This window comes from Pogoniulus pusillus, chromosome 4, assembly GCF_015220805.1.
Source record: "Pogoniulus pusillus isolate bPogPus1 chromosome 4, bPogPus1.pri, whole genome shotgun sequence".
Taxonomy (NCBI): domain Eukaryota; kingdom Metazoa; phylum Chordata; class Aves; order Piciformes; family Lybiidae; genus Pogoniulus; species Pogoniulus pusillus.
Window position 1 is genome coordinate 4864551 of NC_087267.1, and position 13241 is coordinate 4877791.

Genomic DNA, 13241 nt, shown 5'->3' on the forward strand with positions numbered 1-13241 from the left:
GGTTCTGAGATGTGAAAACAGATATATGGTAGTAAGATTGGTCTTTCAATTTTAACCTCCATTTTTAAACACATCTAAGGTTTGATGTGAGGCTGCTGAGCTGCTAATTGAGAAAAGTTTCAGACAAAAACCTGTGAGACTGAAGTATGGCAAAAGACAAACTGGGTCCATAAAGAAGCAGTAGGGATATGTAATGCATAGAAAATACTATAAGAACCTGGAAAAGATGCAACATCTTTTTATGTGGGTTATACTTGCAGAGAAATGAGCATGTTCTTGTTTCAAGGAATAAGCACTTCTCAAGCAGTTCAGCTTGTCCTTGGGCAGTGCTGCACAAGTGCTGCACAAGAGCAGTGAGGCACATATGCTGCTGTACAAACAGCAATTTATTCAGGCCTAACTTTCAGTTATGAATACGTATCTTGTATGCTTTCTTTGTTCCTAAGCAGCTGATAGCTAAAACCTCTCATAAATACCAGAGAGTGTTATAAGTGTAAAGCTATTACCTCATGGAAATGGCAGCCACATTTCCCTTGCAGGAATTCTTTATAACGTCCCATGGTGATGACAAAGGTGTCAACAACTTCATAGCCAAAACTTTTTGCTGTATCCAGAATAATCAAGTTTTCATTCCACAGGTTTTGCACTTCTGCCTGCATTCCAGATAAAATATTGCAATGTCTCATCAGAATGACTGTTTAAAGGCTATTGTATTCTGTCATGGAAATGAACAGCAAAGCTTAATTTTGAATAAAACAATTATTTTATACTTCAGACGTGAATTACCATAAATTCACTCTTGAAAACAGCTTTTACTCCAATGCTGTTGTAGACTTTTGCAGAACTTATAATTACTTTTCAGCTTCCTTCATAGGAAAATTTCAGCGGAGTTTGAAATATAATTACTGGGTAACTACTTGGATAATATGAGGTGATAATAATAATATTTTAAAAAATCTGGCACTATATATTATGTAACTATATATACATTGTCTGCAAGAAATGGTGAAACTGTTCTGGTAGGAAAAATAATCAGCTTCAAATGAAAGTAATTGAGACTTTTGCTTAAAAAGAAATATTGGGTCATGAGCATCTTATAAATGGTTATACTGAAGAACAGATTCTTATTTCTCAACATACTGCAGGAAGACAAGAAGAAGAAAAAAAGTCAGCCATACATTTGGCAAGGTGGGGGATTTGACACTGCAGACAGAAGGGCTTTGAGAGTAGCTGTGGTAATTCAGAAGTCCAGAACACCTAAGTGACAGGGTTAATTTGACATATGATTCCAATACTGAAAGGGAAAAGAATGTTGCTTGTGCACTGTATTTAATTTCTGCAGTTTTACAAGCTTACTGGATGAGAAACAGAAAATTATAGTCCTAGGAAGCCTTTAATATTTCTATCTTCACCTTACATACCTTCAAAGTTCTGATTCCTCCTCCTAGGACTGAACTCTGATGAAAACTGTGGCAGGAGCTATGACGTTTCTTCATATTGATGACAATAATTTCCCTACTGTACCCTAGTTTGGTCACCCAGATAAATTAAGGAAATGGTAGGTCTCAATAAGAAGATATCCAGTAAGACAAGGCAGATAGTAATAACTTAGATAGAAAGCACAAAATCTTTCAGGGCAGTCACTATAGCAATAAGAAGGGCAGGAATAAAAGTAAGTCACACAATGAACACAGCAGTGTGTTATGATCACAAAAAGATGTGGGTGTCAGTCCCCAGTGACTGGAGTGTTGCATATAAACTATCAAAAGTAATAATTTTCTCTTTTCCACACCTGTGAATAGTTGAATCATTACATGAAGTTCTGGTAGGCATCTTTACTCCATTCTGCCCTCTGGTACTTCCCAGTCCCAACTCAGTCATGCATTTTATGTATGTTCAGTAGAGAACCATCACCCAAATTGTAAATAAAAGTACTGAGTTGAAGGAGTTACACAGCACATTGAAATGAGTCCATCTGTTACTCTGGGAGCCTTGGATAAGATTTAAATTGACTGTAACATCCTATTAATGCACAAATAATAGGTTAGATTCACTGGTACATTCCAGCAGCTCTCTAATGTTCTGACTTCATAGGCTGGTTAAGATAGATTTATGGAAAGCCATGCAATGAAGCCAGACCAGTGAATCTGATCCAGCAGTAACCATGGAGAAAGCTTGGGAAGGGCTTGTGCTTGATGTAGTACAAAGAGCAACCTATGCATCCCCAGCTTGATTTCTCAACTTTGGCAGCAAGCTTAATATTGGAGCTTCTTCTGGTCTTGGGATGGCTGAATGAACACAACAATGTCTTGAATGCTGCTCTGATTGCAGCAGAATCCACAAAATAAGGCAAATTGCTTTGAACCCATATTAGCAAGCAGTCTGAGCAAATAGAATCATTAATCTTCCTTTGATCCACTTAAAGCTTGCTCAGCAGAGGATGTAACATGTTTTGACCAGACAGCAAAATTATTGCTGAAATTACAAGTCTTCCATGAAAATGCACTTTAAAAGTACTGTAGCTTACCTGTGATAGAGAATGTATTCCATCCACTGGGAGGTGAAAGCCCATCCCTATGGATTTGACAATTACCAGGATATTTGATAGATTTTCCCTGCATAGCAAATTATGAAGAAAGAAAACACATTTTATTTAACAGACACATCAAAGAGCATTGCATTTTTATTTCCCCAAAGCTGTCTAACTGCACATCCTTGTGAAAACAAATGAAATTTCATACATTGAAAATTTAATTTTAACTTAATGTAAAAAAAAAAAAAAAAAGTTGTTTCTCTTAATTTTTCATGTCAAGACTTGGAGTAACACCAAGCACAGACTATTACCTGTTCAACACTTTTTGGATAATCTGTAAGTGATTGGAATTAAGCCACTGAACACCACCTACAATTAATACGGTCTGGTCTGTGTTCTCCAGGGGACGTGATCTGAAACCCAGAAAGGAAAAACAACACATGTTGGCCTTAAAACAGATGGCAAACATTTTAACTGCATTGCATTGCATTTCAGTGAACTGTATCTGGCGACCTGATCAGAGGCCTGATGTAATTTTCTACTATTTTTCAACCACACAATGTCATCTGCACATGTTACACTTGTTTGATGACTTTAATAGCAAAGTGCATGAAACACATTTGTAAATAGAGAGAGAATACAAAACAAGCCAGCAACAAACTTGGTACAATACCTCTGCAGCAGTTGTTCTAGTGCTTTTTCAAAGGTCGGTCTCTGGTTTGCTTTCATCCAAAACTGAGGGTAGTAAGAGTAGCTGATAAATGTTTTTCCCTCATTGATATTATGATAACATTTAACATCATGAGTCTTTTGCCATTCCTGAAGAGTCTTATTCACTCTTTCTATTAGATAGTACATCATACCTCTGTTAGTTGAGTCACCTATGAAAAGAATCTTTGGATGAAAAGAAAAAAAAAAGTTTGCTTATTTAGAAGTTGTACCTTCCAAAATCCAAAAGCTAAGAACAGAGTACAGACAATTGGGTTCATGAAATACCACTCTGAGCTGCCAATTCTCCGTCCCTAACATCTAATACCAAAGTTCACCTTTATCAAAGTCTGTGTGATATAATTAACACAAAAATATATTACGTGTTTCAAAGATGAAAAGTACAGGTTTTAGGTACTTAGGGGTGCACAATTAGCCCTGCATTTTTCATCCTTGTTGACCATTTCTTATGCTTAAGTTCACATTTACTTCTAATTGCTAGTATGAAGCCTCTCGTGATTCCTTGCAGCTTCCTACTTCCGTTCCTCCAGCTTTGCGTGTTGTTTGTTCCTACACAGCACATCTTGATTAATGTCTGTCTTCAATAAATGTCATTCATTGGCATTTACCCCAAACTAACACACATGTAAGCCAATGAATGCAGCTTTCTGCAGTTTCCAAGTGGGAAGAAAAGGGGGTTATTTTGGTGGGAGATAATCAGATTAGAGTGCTGGCACGTGTGATGTGATCACCAGGAAGGGAGGCTTGAAGTGAGTTAGAAGTGCTGTCAGGATGGCAGAAGTACTTCAAGTACTGGACTACTCTGAGCTTCCAAATGAATGAAGAAGTCACATTTGGGCTTGCTCCTACTCATTCTATAGATTCTGATGACAAAATAAATATCTCTGCATGTGGAGACCACAGAACTGAATATGTGGATTTTTTAATGTAACTGCCCTATTTTTAGTGGTTAGGACTAGCATTTCCTCCAGCTAAAGACAATATGTAAGCAATAAGAGTCCAAAGGGGGAAAGAGCTCAGGTTCAGCATGATTTGCTAATAAAACTGTGTGTGTCATCAGTTATAGCCACAGGCACCTCAGCCAGAAGTCCATATAGAGGAACTGAAGTTAGAAACCCCATAGAGCCATAGCATACTAATAGTCCTTTTCTCTCCACAGCACTATGCAACTTCTCCTGTCTCCTCTGGCACTCGGAGTAGTCGGCATCCCATAAGTTAGGATTTTGTTGTTTGAGTTTTTAACTTAATTTGGGGTTTGATGTTTTAGAACTTCCATTTAGAATATTTGGTTACATAAGTAAAGTTCAAACTAGACAAGATTATATGTTTAAGCTTCTCTTAGATATATTATGTGGAGAAAGCATCTTAGACTTCTCAAATACAATGCATCTCTATCTGTTCTCTTCAGGAATGTCACAGTTTTAGGAACTGATTGCACTTTCCACTATGACATCACTGTGACTAAAAATAAGGCACAGCAGTATGCCAATGATGATACCCACGGAACTGAATCAGTTTCAGATTAACATATACTGATAATGGTGGCAGAGCCAAGAATGGGCATGACAGTGACTTGAACTTCCTATGCTTTGCCCATTGTGGGATGCAGAGAAACTTTAGATAGATTATGCATGGTAGAGAATAAATGAAATGAAGCACTGAGCACACCAAGGCTCTTCAACCTTGAAGATCCTTGTCCTGAACTTCTCAAAGGTGCTATATAGAAAAAGTTCTTAACTATTTTTCATGCTTGTGCTGCACAAATATTTCACCCACATCCAAGGGAATTTCTAACTATTTTAATATTGTAACCTCTTTAAAACACACTTAATAAGATTCACAGAAATCAAAGATCCTTGAGTCCTTGGAAAGACTGGTTGGACAGTCCCTCCTTCCTTCTTTGACCAACACAAATATGCATACAATTATTTGCAGTTAGGAAGGCAGTCCATGATTACAGTATGTCCTAATTCTAAAGTAGGTTAACTTGAGGTTTTAAACAACAATTCTTTTAACTTGCAAAATCTCTTAATCTCTACAGTCTATCTCCATGTTGTTTTAATCTCTGTTTCATAAATCAATCACTGTAGTGTCTAGATGTATATCTATTAAAAAAGCAGTTCTCAGATATTAGCAGGCAAGGATATCATTAACCTGCTATGTGGGTGAGAACATCTCTGTACAAACACAACATATCATTAGCAGAAAAACAAACAGGCTCTACCAGGTCACATACAGAGAGCAGTTGGTAGAACATGCCAGATTGTTTCTCTACTTAGGCTGGATGTTAGGAGGAAGTTCTTCACAGAGAGAGCAATTTCCCATTGGAATGGGCCACCCAGGGAGGTGGTGGAGGCACCGTCCCTGGAGGTGTTCAAGAAAAGACTGGATGAGGCACTCGGTGCCATGGTCTAGTTGACTGGATAGGGCTGGGTGCTAGGTTGGACTGGATGATCTTGGAGGTCTCTTCCAACCTGGTTGATTCTATGATTCTATGGTTCTATGATTCATATGATGCCACTTTGTTATCACTGCACACGGGGATTTCTAGTTTCAAAGAGGCGTATTCAGATCCTTTGTAATATTAATTACACTCGTTTGGCAAATGCAGCACTTTCATTTCACTCTTCATTCTGCTGTGACTAAGATTCTGATATATATTTTCTCCTTCTAACTGCATTTGGTGTAAAATACAACACCCTAGACAGAAAAAAAGGCTAATGGACATGATGCACAGATGTCTTGTTTTGCCATTCTCTAGAAATTTAAGTGTGAAATGCCATTTTAAATATTTCCATCATCTCAAACATAGCAGAGCATGAAAGACTGAGATCAATTTATCAATTTCTCTGTTTCCCCACCTGTCCCAGGTTGGGAACTATAGGGTTCAAAATCCTCTAGGGACTAGAGGACTGTTATTCAATCCCATAGTTCTGCTACCTCTTTATAAACTCACGGTGAGGTCAGCTCACTCTCCTTTCCTTCTCCTCCAGCCCTGTGCCAGGCGGGAGCTGCTTTTATCGGGACAAGCATGTAAGGAGCAGGCCTGTTTTGTGGCCTCCAGAGGCTTGTGTTTAGGCCTATGAATGGCAGAGGCGCTAGGAAGGGGGGATTGGAGCACTGGGGATCATAGACTTGGTTTTGAGTTGGGGGAAGATTCAAGGGGGCCGCTACGGATTTTGTCTTTGCTTTGTAACTCCTTTCTGTGTTTCTCTTTCCAAATACAATTCTGTTTTCTCTCCGATTCATTTGAGAGCTTCATTCTGTCAGCTCTTCACAAACCACACCACCTTATGTCAAAATCAGAGCAAACCGTCTCCAATATGAGTACCACACCTTGAGTACTGTGTTCAGTTCTGGGCCCCCCAGTTTAGGAGGGACATCGAAATGCTTGAGCGCGTCCAGAGAAGGGCGACGAGGCTGGGGAGAGGCCTTGAGCACAGCCCTACGAGGAGAGGCTGAGGGAGCTGGGATTGGTTAGCCTGGAGAAGAGGAGGCTCAGGGGTGACCTTATTGCTCTCTACAACTACCTGAGGGGTGGTTGTGGCCAGGAGGAGGTTGCTCTCTTCTCTCAGGTGGCCAGCACCAGAACGAGAGGACACAGCCTGAAGCTACACCAGGGGAAATTTAGGCTGGAGGTGAGGAGAAAGTTCTTCACTGAGAGAGTCATTGGACACTGGAATGGGCTGCCCGGGGAGGTGGTGGAGTCGCCGTCTCTGGAGCTGTTCAAGACAAGATTGGACGTGGCACTTGGTGCCATGGTCTAGCCTTGAGCTCTGTGGTAAAGGGTTGGACTTGATGATCTGTGAGGTCTCTTCCAATCCTAATAATACTGTGATACTGTGTGATACTGTGTGATACTTTAGCATTGCAGGGTTTCACAGTTTCTACCCCTACACATGCAGAAACACATTAGAAGTGGATCCATGACTGAATTTTAAGTCTCCTCAGGGGCACCTAGCTGGCAAGGTGTGGTGGAGGGCCACATAGGCCCAAATAGGCCTGTTTACAAGTCTGTGCTTGCCTGGACATGTTTTCCCTCCAAAAGGTGTTTTCCTGTCCAAACCAGGGGAAAACAAGTTAAGTGGACAAAGGGGCACAACAAGCCTGGCACCTTTGAGTCTGGCCTGCCCTGGTTATATAAGGTTGATGTAAACAGGTTGCATAAGCCCACGCACTTAGTGTGTGGGCCCACCTGTGCCCTCTCCATATTTGGGGGTACAGGACCGGTGGACTCTACCTTATTTGGCATGTTTTGGCCTGCTGCCAGACACTCATTGGACAGTACTGTGGCCAAAGGACCATCAATCTCGGCCCACATCTCATAAAAAGGGCAATTCAGTGTTCCTGCCACCCTCCTCCACCCACTGCTCCTAGCCTCTTTGCCACCTGGGGCTACCACCGCTGCACGGCTCCAGCCCACGGTACTTTGCACCGATCCAGAGGAACGATCGACCAAGGCGCTCCCAGCCAGCTGCTGCTTCAGCTCATCGTTCCCAGCCCGATCGTGCCCGTGGAGCCTTCTCAGACAGCGTGCCCCAATACTCGAACTGAACTATTTAGATCCATGAGGATCAGCAGTGTAGCTTTTGCTACGCATGTTTGGGACCACAGAGACTGTGACTCCAACTAGTGAGTAACTGAACAATCTCGATTTGAGCAGCTAAGAATTGCAGTGACTTTACCCATGACACATTCATGCCACAAGACTCTCTCATCAGGAACAGTGTGGCCAGTAGGATGAGGGAGGTTACTCTTCCCCTGTACTCAGCACTGGTCAGGCCACACCTTGAGTACTGTGTCCAGTTCTGGGCCCCTCAATTCAAGAAAGATGTTGAGGTGCTGGAACATGTCCAGAGAAGGGCAACAAAGCTGGTGAGGGGCCTGGAGCACAAATCCTATGAGGAGAGGTTGAGGGAGCTGGGCCTGTTTAGCCTGGAGAAGAGGAGGCTCAGGGGTGATCTTATTACTGTCTACAACTACCTGAAGGGACATTGTAGCCAGGTGGGGGGTGTCCTCTTCTCCCAGGCAACCAGCAATAGAACAAGGGGACACAGTCTCAAGTTGTGCCAGGGTAGGTATAGGCTGGATATTAGGAAGAAGTTCTTCACACAGAGAGTGATTTCCCATTGGAATGGGCTGCCCAGGGAGGTGGTGGAGGCACCGTCCCTGGGGGTCTTCAAGAAAAGACTGGATGAGGCACTTAGTGCCATGGTCTGGTTGATTGGTTAGGGCTGGGTGCTAGGTTGGACTGGATGATGTTGGAGGTCTCTTCCAACCCGGTTGATTCTATGATTCTATGATTCTCTATCCAAAACCTTTCCAAACCTCTACCAAGTTCCTGAATCCTACTGTAAATAGACATTCTGTAAAATAATTTCACAACCGCATACAAAGAACTTGTATGGGTTAAATGTATATAAGTTTGGGGGGGGGAATTCTCTTTGTATATCTTATTAAATTATTTAAAACCCTTTAAAATTTGGCCTCTTATCTTACCCCAAACACAGACAAAACCCCTTCACAACACAAGGTCTGCAGATGGGAGGGCACTATGCAATCACATAGTAAACTGGTGCCACCAGAGACAAGTTGGGTGTGATCACACCTTGTGGTAGTTCTTGTCTGTAAATTATGTGATGCTGGACACTATATAAAAATATCAGGCTGGCCTTAGTATATTGTTTTCCTGATATTCTGAGAACGTGAAAGGCCTATCAGGAGTCAGAGTAGATTCCCTTAGAGCAGTCAGTATAACTGAAAGAACAAGATTACTGCCAGGGCCCAGATATAAGTCTTCAAGTATTATTATGAGAGTGATGAGACTGCACACATACAGTCTCTGAAGGAGTAAGTTCTGAGTCTCAGAACACCTCCATTTTCATTCTTAAGTGAGATTGTTTTGAGAAGGCAGAGCAATAGATCAGGCAATTAGATTAGACAGCTAATCTATTAAGTGTTTGTGTCTATCTGGAAATGTACTTATTCCTAGGAGAAAGTGTGGCTGAGCAGCATGAGTTAGGAATGAGATACATTACAACATCACATTGGTGAAGAATGCAGTTTGTCTCCCTAGAAAAAAATCTGAACACTCAGAGGCAGGTCTGCTAAAAGAATAGTCAAGACCTGATGTAAATGGGGAAGAGGGAAATCAGCCCAAGTGGACTTGTGATTGTGCAGAAAACCAGAACAAAAGTGTAGGTTATCCTCAAAGATATCAGTCAATTAGAGCAACCTTACTGAATTTCAGTCATGAAGTCTTTAAGTGTGCAAGTAGCTATGAGCTACACCAGGTCTGTATAACTAGAATCAAGCAGAGTTGTTTAACTCCAGCTATGTCTTTCACAGTAAAATCACAGCATTTTTGAACAATATGTCATTAATACTAAGACAGCAGTATATGAGACCTGTGGTTCCTGCCCCTTAGCCCTGATGGAGACCTCTGATGTCTGTTCGTAGTTGTCACAGAAGAGTATCAGTGGTCATGTAAAGGGTTAACCCTCCTGGGGGTAGTCTGAACCTGATCCCAGGTCCTCTTGACTCCTCCCTGGGGGTGGTCTGAACCTGACCCTACTTCCTGTCTAGCCCCCCTATAAAAACAGAGGAAGTGCTTGTTTCTCTTTCTCTTTACCCTCCTTGCCTGCCTGATAACACCACCCTTGTTGCTGCTGCTCCTGTTTTTTCCATGTGGCCACCCTACCACATGGTGAGATGACAACCCCCTCCTGAATCTATCTCCATCCATTGCCATCAATTTGGTTGTATATATATATTTGTATCTTGTTTCACTTCCCTATACCTCTTTTTAACTACTCTACCTTAAATACCTTTCATTTATTGTTAATTTTTTTTTTCTTTTAACTTCCAAAATGAAGCAAGACTGTTCTGTGGGTGTTTTACCCCTTTTCATTCTCTATATCTAATTCCTTTCTTTCTGAAGTGGAGGAGAGGGGAAGGTTTTGAGTCTGGGAAGCTTAAATCAGACCAATACAGGTCACACTCTGGAAATTGTGCCGTCTGGGAGTTCGAAGGGAATGCTTTTCCATGAGCCTGGAGAAGATCTCAGATAGAAAGATAAGTATATGTTCCTTGCAGTCCAATGTATTCCAAGCTGGTGCATGCATAGCATACTGCCAGCAAATCTGCACACAGAGCAGCTGCTCATTAAGACCTTATCTGCATCCAACAATCTGCTTCTAACTGTTGCTTCAACCATGCTGTAAGTTCTGTAAACCCTGGAAAACTAAACAAATTCTTCCTTTTATTCTTCCTTAAGAAAAATATCAATGTGGAAGAAGATAATATTTGTAGGTAATTCTACCTGCCTTTAACTGTCTTCATGCAGAGCTGGGCATGCATTTTGTTGTGGTATGCAGGCCATCATACAGCATCTTTTGAACCCACCTTTTTGCAAGCCAGTTTCATTTTCAGCAAATGCTTGGAAGATTCAAAGGCTAAAATAAGTGGTATTTGGCCCAAGGAAGAAAACTTAAGTTCTTCAACCATCCCACCAGCTGTGATGAATTAGAATAGTCATTGGTTGTAGTTGAATGTGTGGCAGCTATGGCTATTTATCACATAAACTTACTGTAGCTGTGTGTGCCATATGGCATTTAATATGATTTAAACAAAAAACTCTAGGTCTGATTCTGTATTTAGCTATATGACAATAAGAACTAAAATCATGGCTCAGTGTGCAGAATATGGCATATCTCATTTTCTTTATAGTCTGGCACAAAGATTAGACATGTACTGTTCAGGTCAATGGGGCATCTGTCTGCAGGATGACTGAGTGATCAGACATATATAATGTTATTACTTTACCAGACAAAGAACAAAACTTTTATACAGACAGAGATTTTCAGTGTCTTCTGTTGCAAACATTTTGTGTGCAAAATTCCATTATAGCTTAAACACTTGAAAAGATTGTGTAAGCATAGGGGAATTCACTTCTTAACCAGAACCTATCATTATAAATTAACTACACTTAGGATATTTAAACACCTCTAAGTCCAAAACACTATTTAATTCTGAAATATTATTGAGACACTGTAAGTTAAAATTCCTGTTTTAACAGCTGAATTTTAAGTACTTTAGTACATATTGCCTTTACATATTTCCTGTTCTTAATTATACTCAATGGTACTTTATTATAACACTAAACGCTGAGCAGTGTTTCTCAATGGTAAGCAAACTACATATCCTGCTTGTATTGAGGTCAGCTTTCTCTGTGCTCCAAACTGGATGAATATTTCTTTTCCTTAACCCATTTTAAAGAGTTTTTATACAAAAATCAAAGGATCATGTCTTAATAGAACTGCATAAATGTTGTAGCAAAAACTCACCAGTCACAGTTACAGATGATTTTGTTCATCCATTATAATAAAGTTGTAATATTTTTACTATGATTGCATATTCCTTTGATTCAATCAGACATACATGTGGAGTTCCCCAAGAACAACATAGCCTGCATCTCATTACCATTACTTAGAGTTTAAAATGGAGAAGAAAAAAGACTGCAGACATTAAAATCTGACTGGATGAAAAATGACTCAGCCAGAATCACCTTAGCTTCAGCGCTTCAAATTTTTCCTGTTTACTGTACCTGAAATGCAAACTTTTAACAGACTTGTCCTGCTAACACTTCATAAAGCAAAGTAAGGCCTCACAAACTGTTTATGTGGATATATATATATGTAATTTCTCATGTCTCTGCCAATCTGAGTGTTATTGTTTCACTACAGGTGGTCTTCTGCTTTTATGACACAGAAACAACTTAGCTCAAATGTGGCTTTTTTTATGCATACAAAATAAAATAGTAGTTAATGCTGATGAGAAATCAATTGGTAGTCATAGCCAGGGAAAATTAATTTGTTACAGAGAAAGAATTTTAGATGGGTCTTGAAAAAGAATTTTAAATATAAGATGCAAAATTAGCCTGAAGTTTGTTTTCCTTTTTTTTTTTTAAGGCATTTTTGAAGGTTTATTTATGATCCAGATAGGATAAAAGTGCTCTGTTTGAGTGACCATAAATATATATCAGAAACATCAACAAATGTATAAAAGAAATTAATGAGCAAGAGACCTATTTGAATGCTGCATTATATCATTCTGTGAAACATGATAAAACAGAATGATTGCACTTAAAGATGCAGTGATTTTACACATGCTGGATTTCAGCCAAAAAGGGCACTTAACTTTTCATCTAACTTCATCAGGTGGTGGGGCCCACTCAGATGAGTGACACAGCACAGCAGTGGCTAATGCATTTCATGCTTCCCTTCATATTCACCAGTGGTAGAAAGACACATATGTCCAGTGTGATAAAAAAGTATTTGTTCACAAGAATTATACCTTGCTAGCTACTCAATAGCTCCCTTATAAAAGATCCAGGTTGCTTATAACACACACAATTGCATTCAGTGAAAATGGCAGGCAGAAGACTATTTCTGTAAGCACCTGAAAAGAGCTCTTTTTAGTACATTACTTATACTGTGTAGAGTAATTCTGAAGTCAGCCTTAATCACAGGCAGAATCAAGACCTCATCACTCAAGCAGAGCATGACTTTTAGTCACGTGACTTAAGTATTAAGAAAATCTAGTTTAGTTCATAAGTTTACTGATATGAGGGCTTTGATCCAGGCTCTACATTTACTTGGTGAAAGCAAAAATGCTATTGCAAAATGCTATACAAGGTTAAAAACACTGCAAAGTGATGACAAAAGTAGCATAAGAGGGGAAATATAAAGGAGAAATAAAGCAAAGGAGGATCATGTATTAGAATGAGGACTGTAAAAGAATAAACCAGCTGACCTCTGTGCAAAGGTAACAGGAGCGATTCATTGGATTTCTCCTGAACAGCAGAAGTTATCAGACAATGACAGAAGACCTTCTTGCAAAAGATGCAGAATGGGAAACAAGTGCAATTAGTTTTACACAGATTTTCTTATGTGATGTTAATGTAGATGACACAGGATCT

The 13241-nt window shown here is 40.0% G+C and overlaps 1 protein-coding gene across 1 annotated transcript in view; it reads right to left on the bottom strand.

The window, feature by feature from the left end:
- CPED1 (cadherin like and PC-esterase domain containing 1) overlaps positions 1–13241 on the bottom strand; it is a 153913-nt gene that overhangs the window by 7092 nt on the left and 133580 nt on the right. The window contains exons 18-21 of the mRNA XM_064142046.1: positions 3207–3427; positions 2845–2946; positions 2528–2615; positions 507–653 (exon numbers count right to left, since the gene is read on the bottom strand). Coding sequence (XP_063998116.1) covers positions 507–653; positions 2528–2615; positions 2845–2946; positions 3207–3427 — 558 coding nt within the window. The remainder of the gene's footprint in view (positions 1–506; positions 654–2527; positions 2616–2844; positions 2947–3206; positions 3428–13241) is intronic.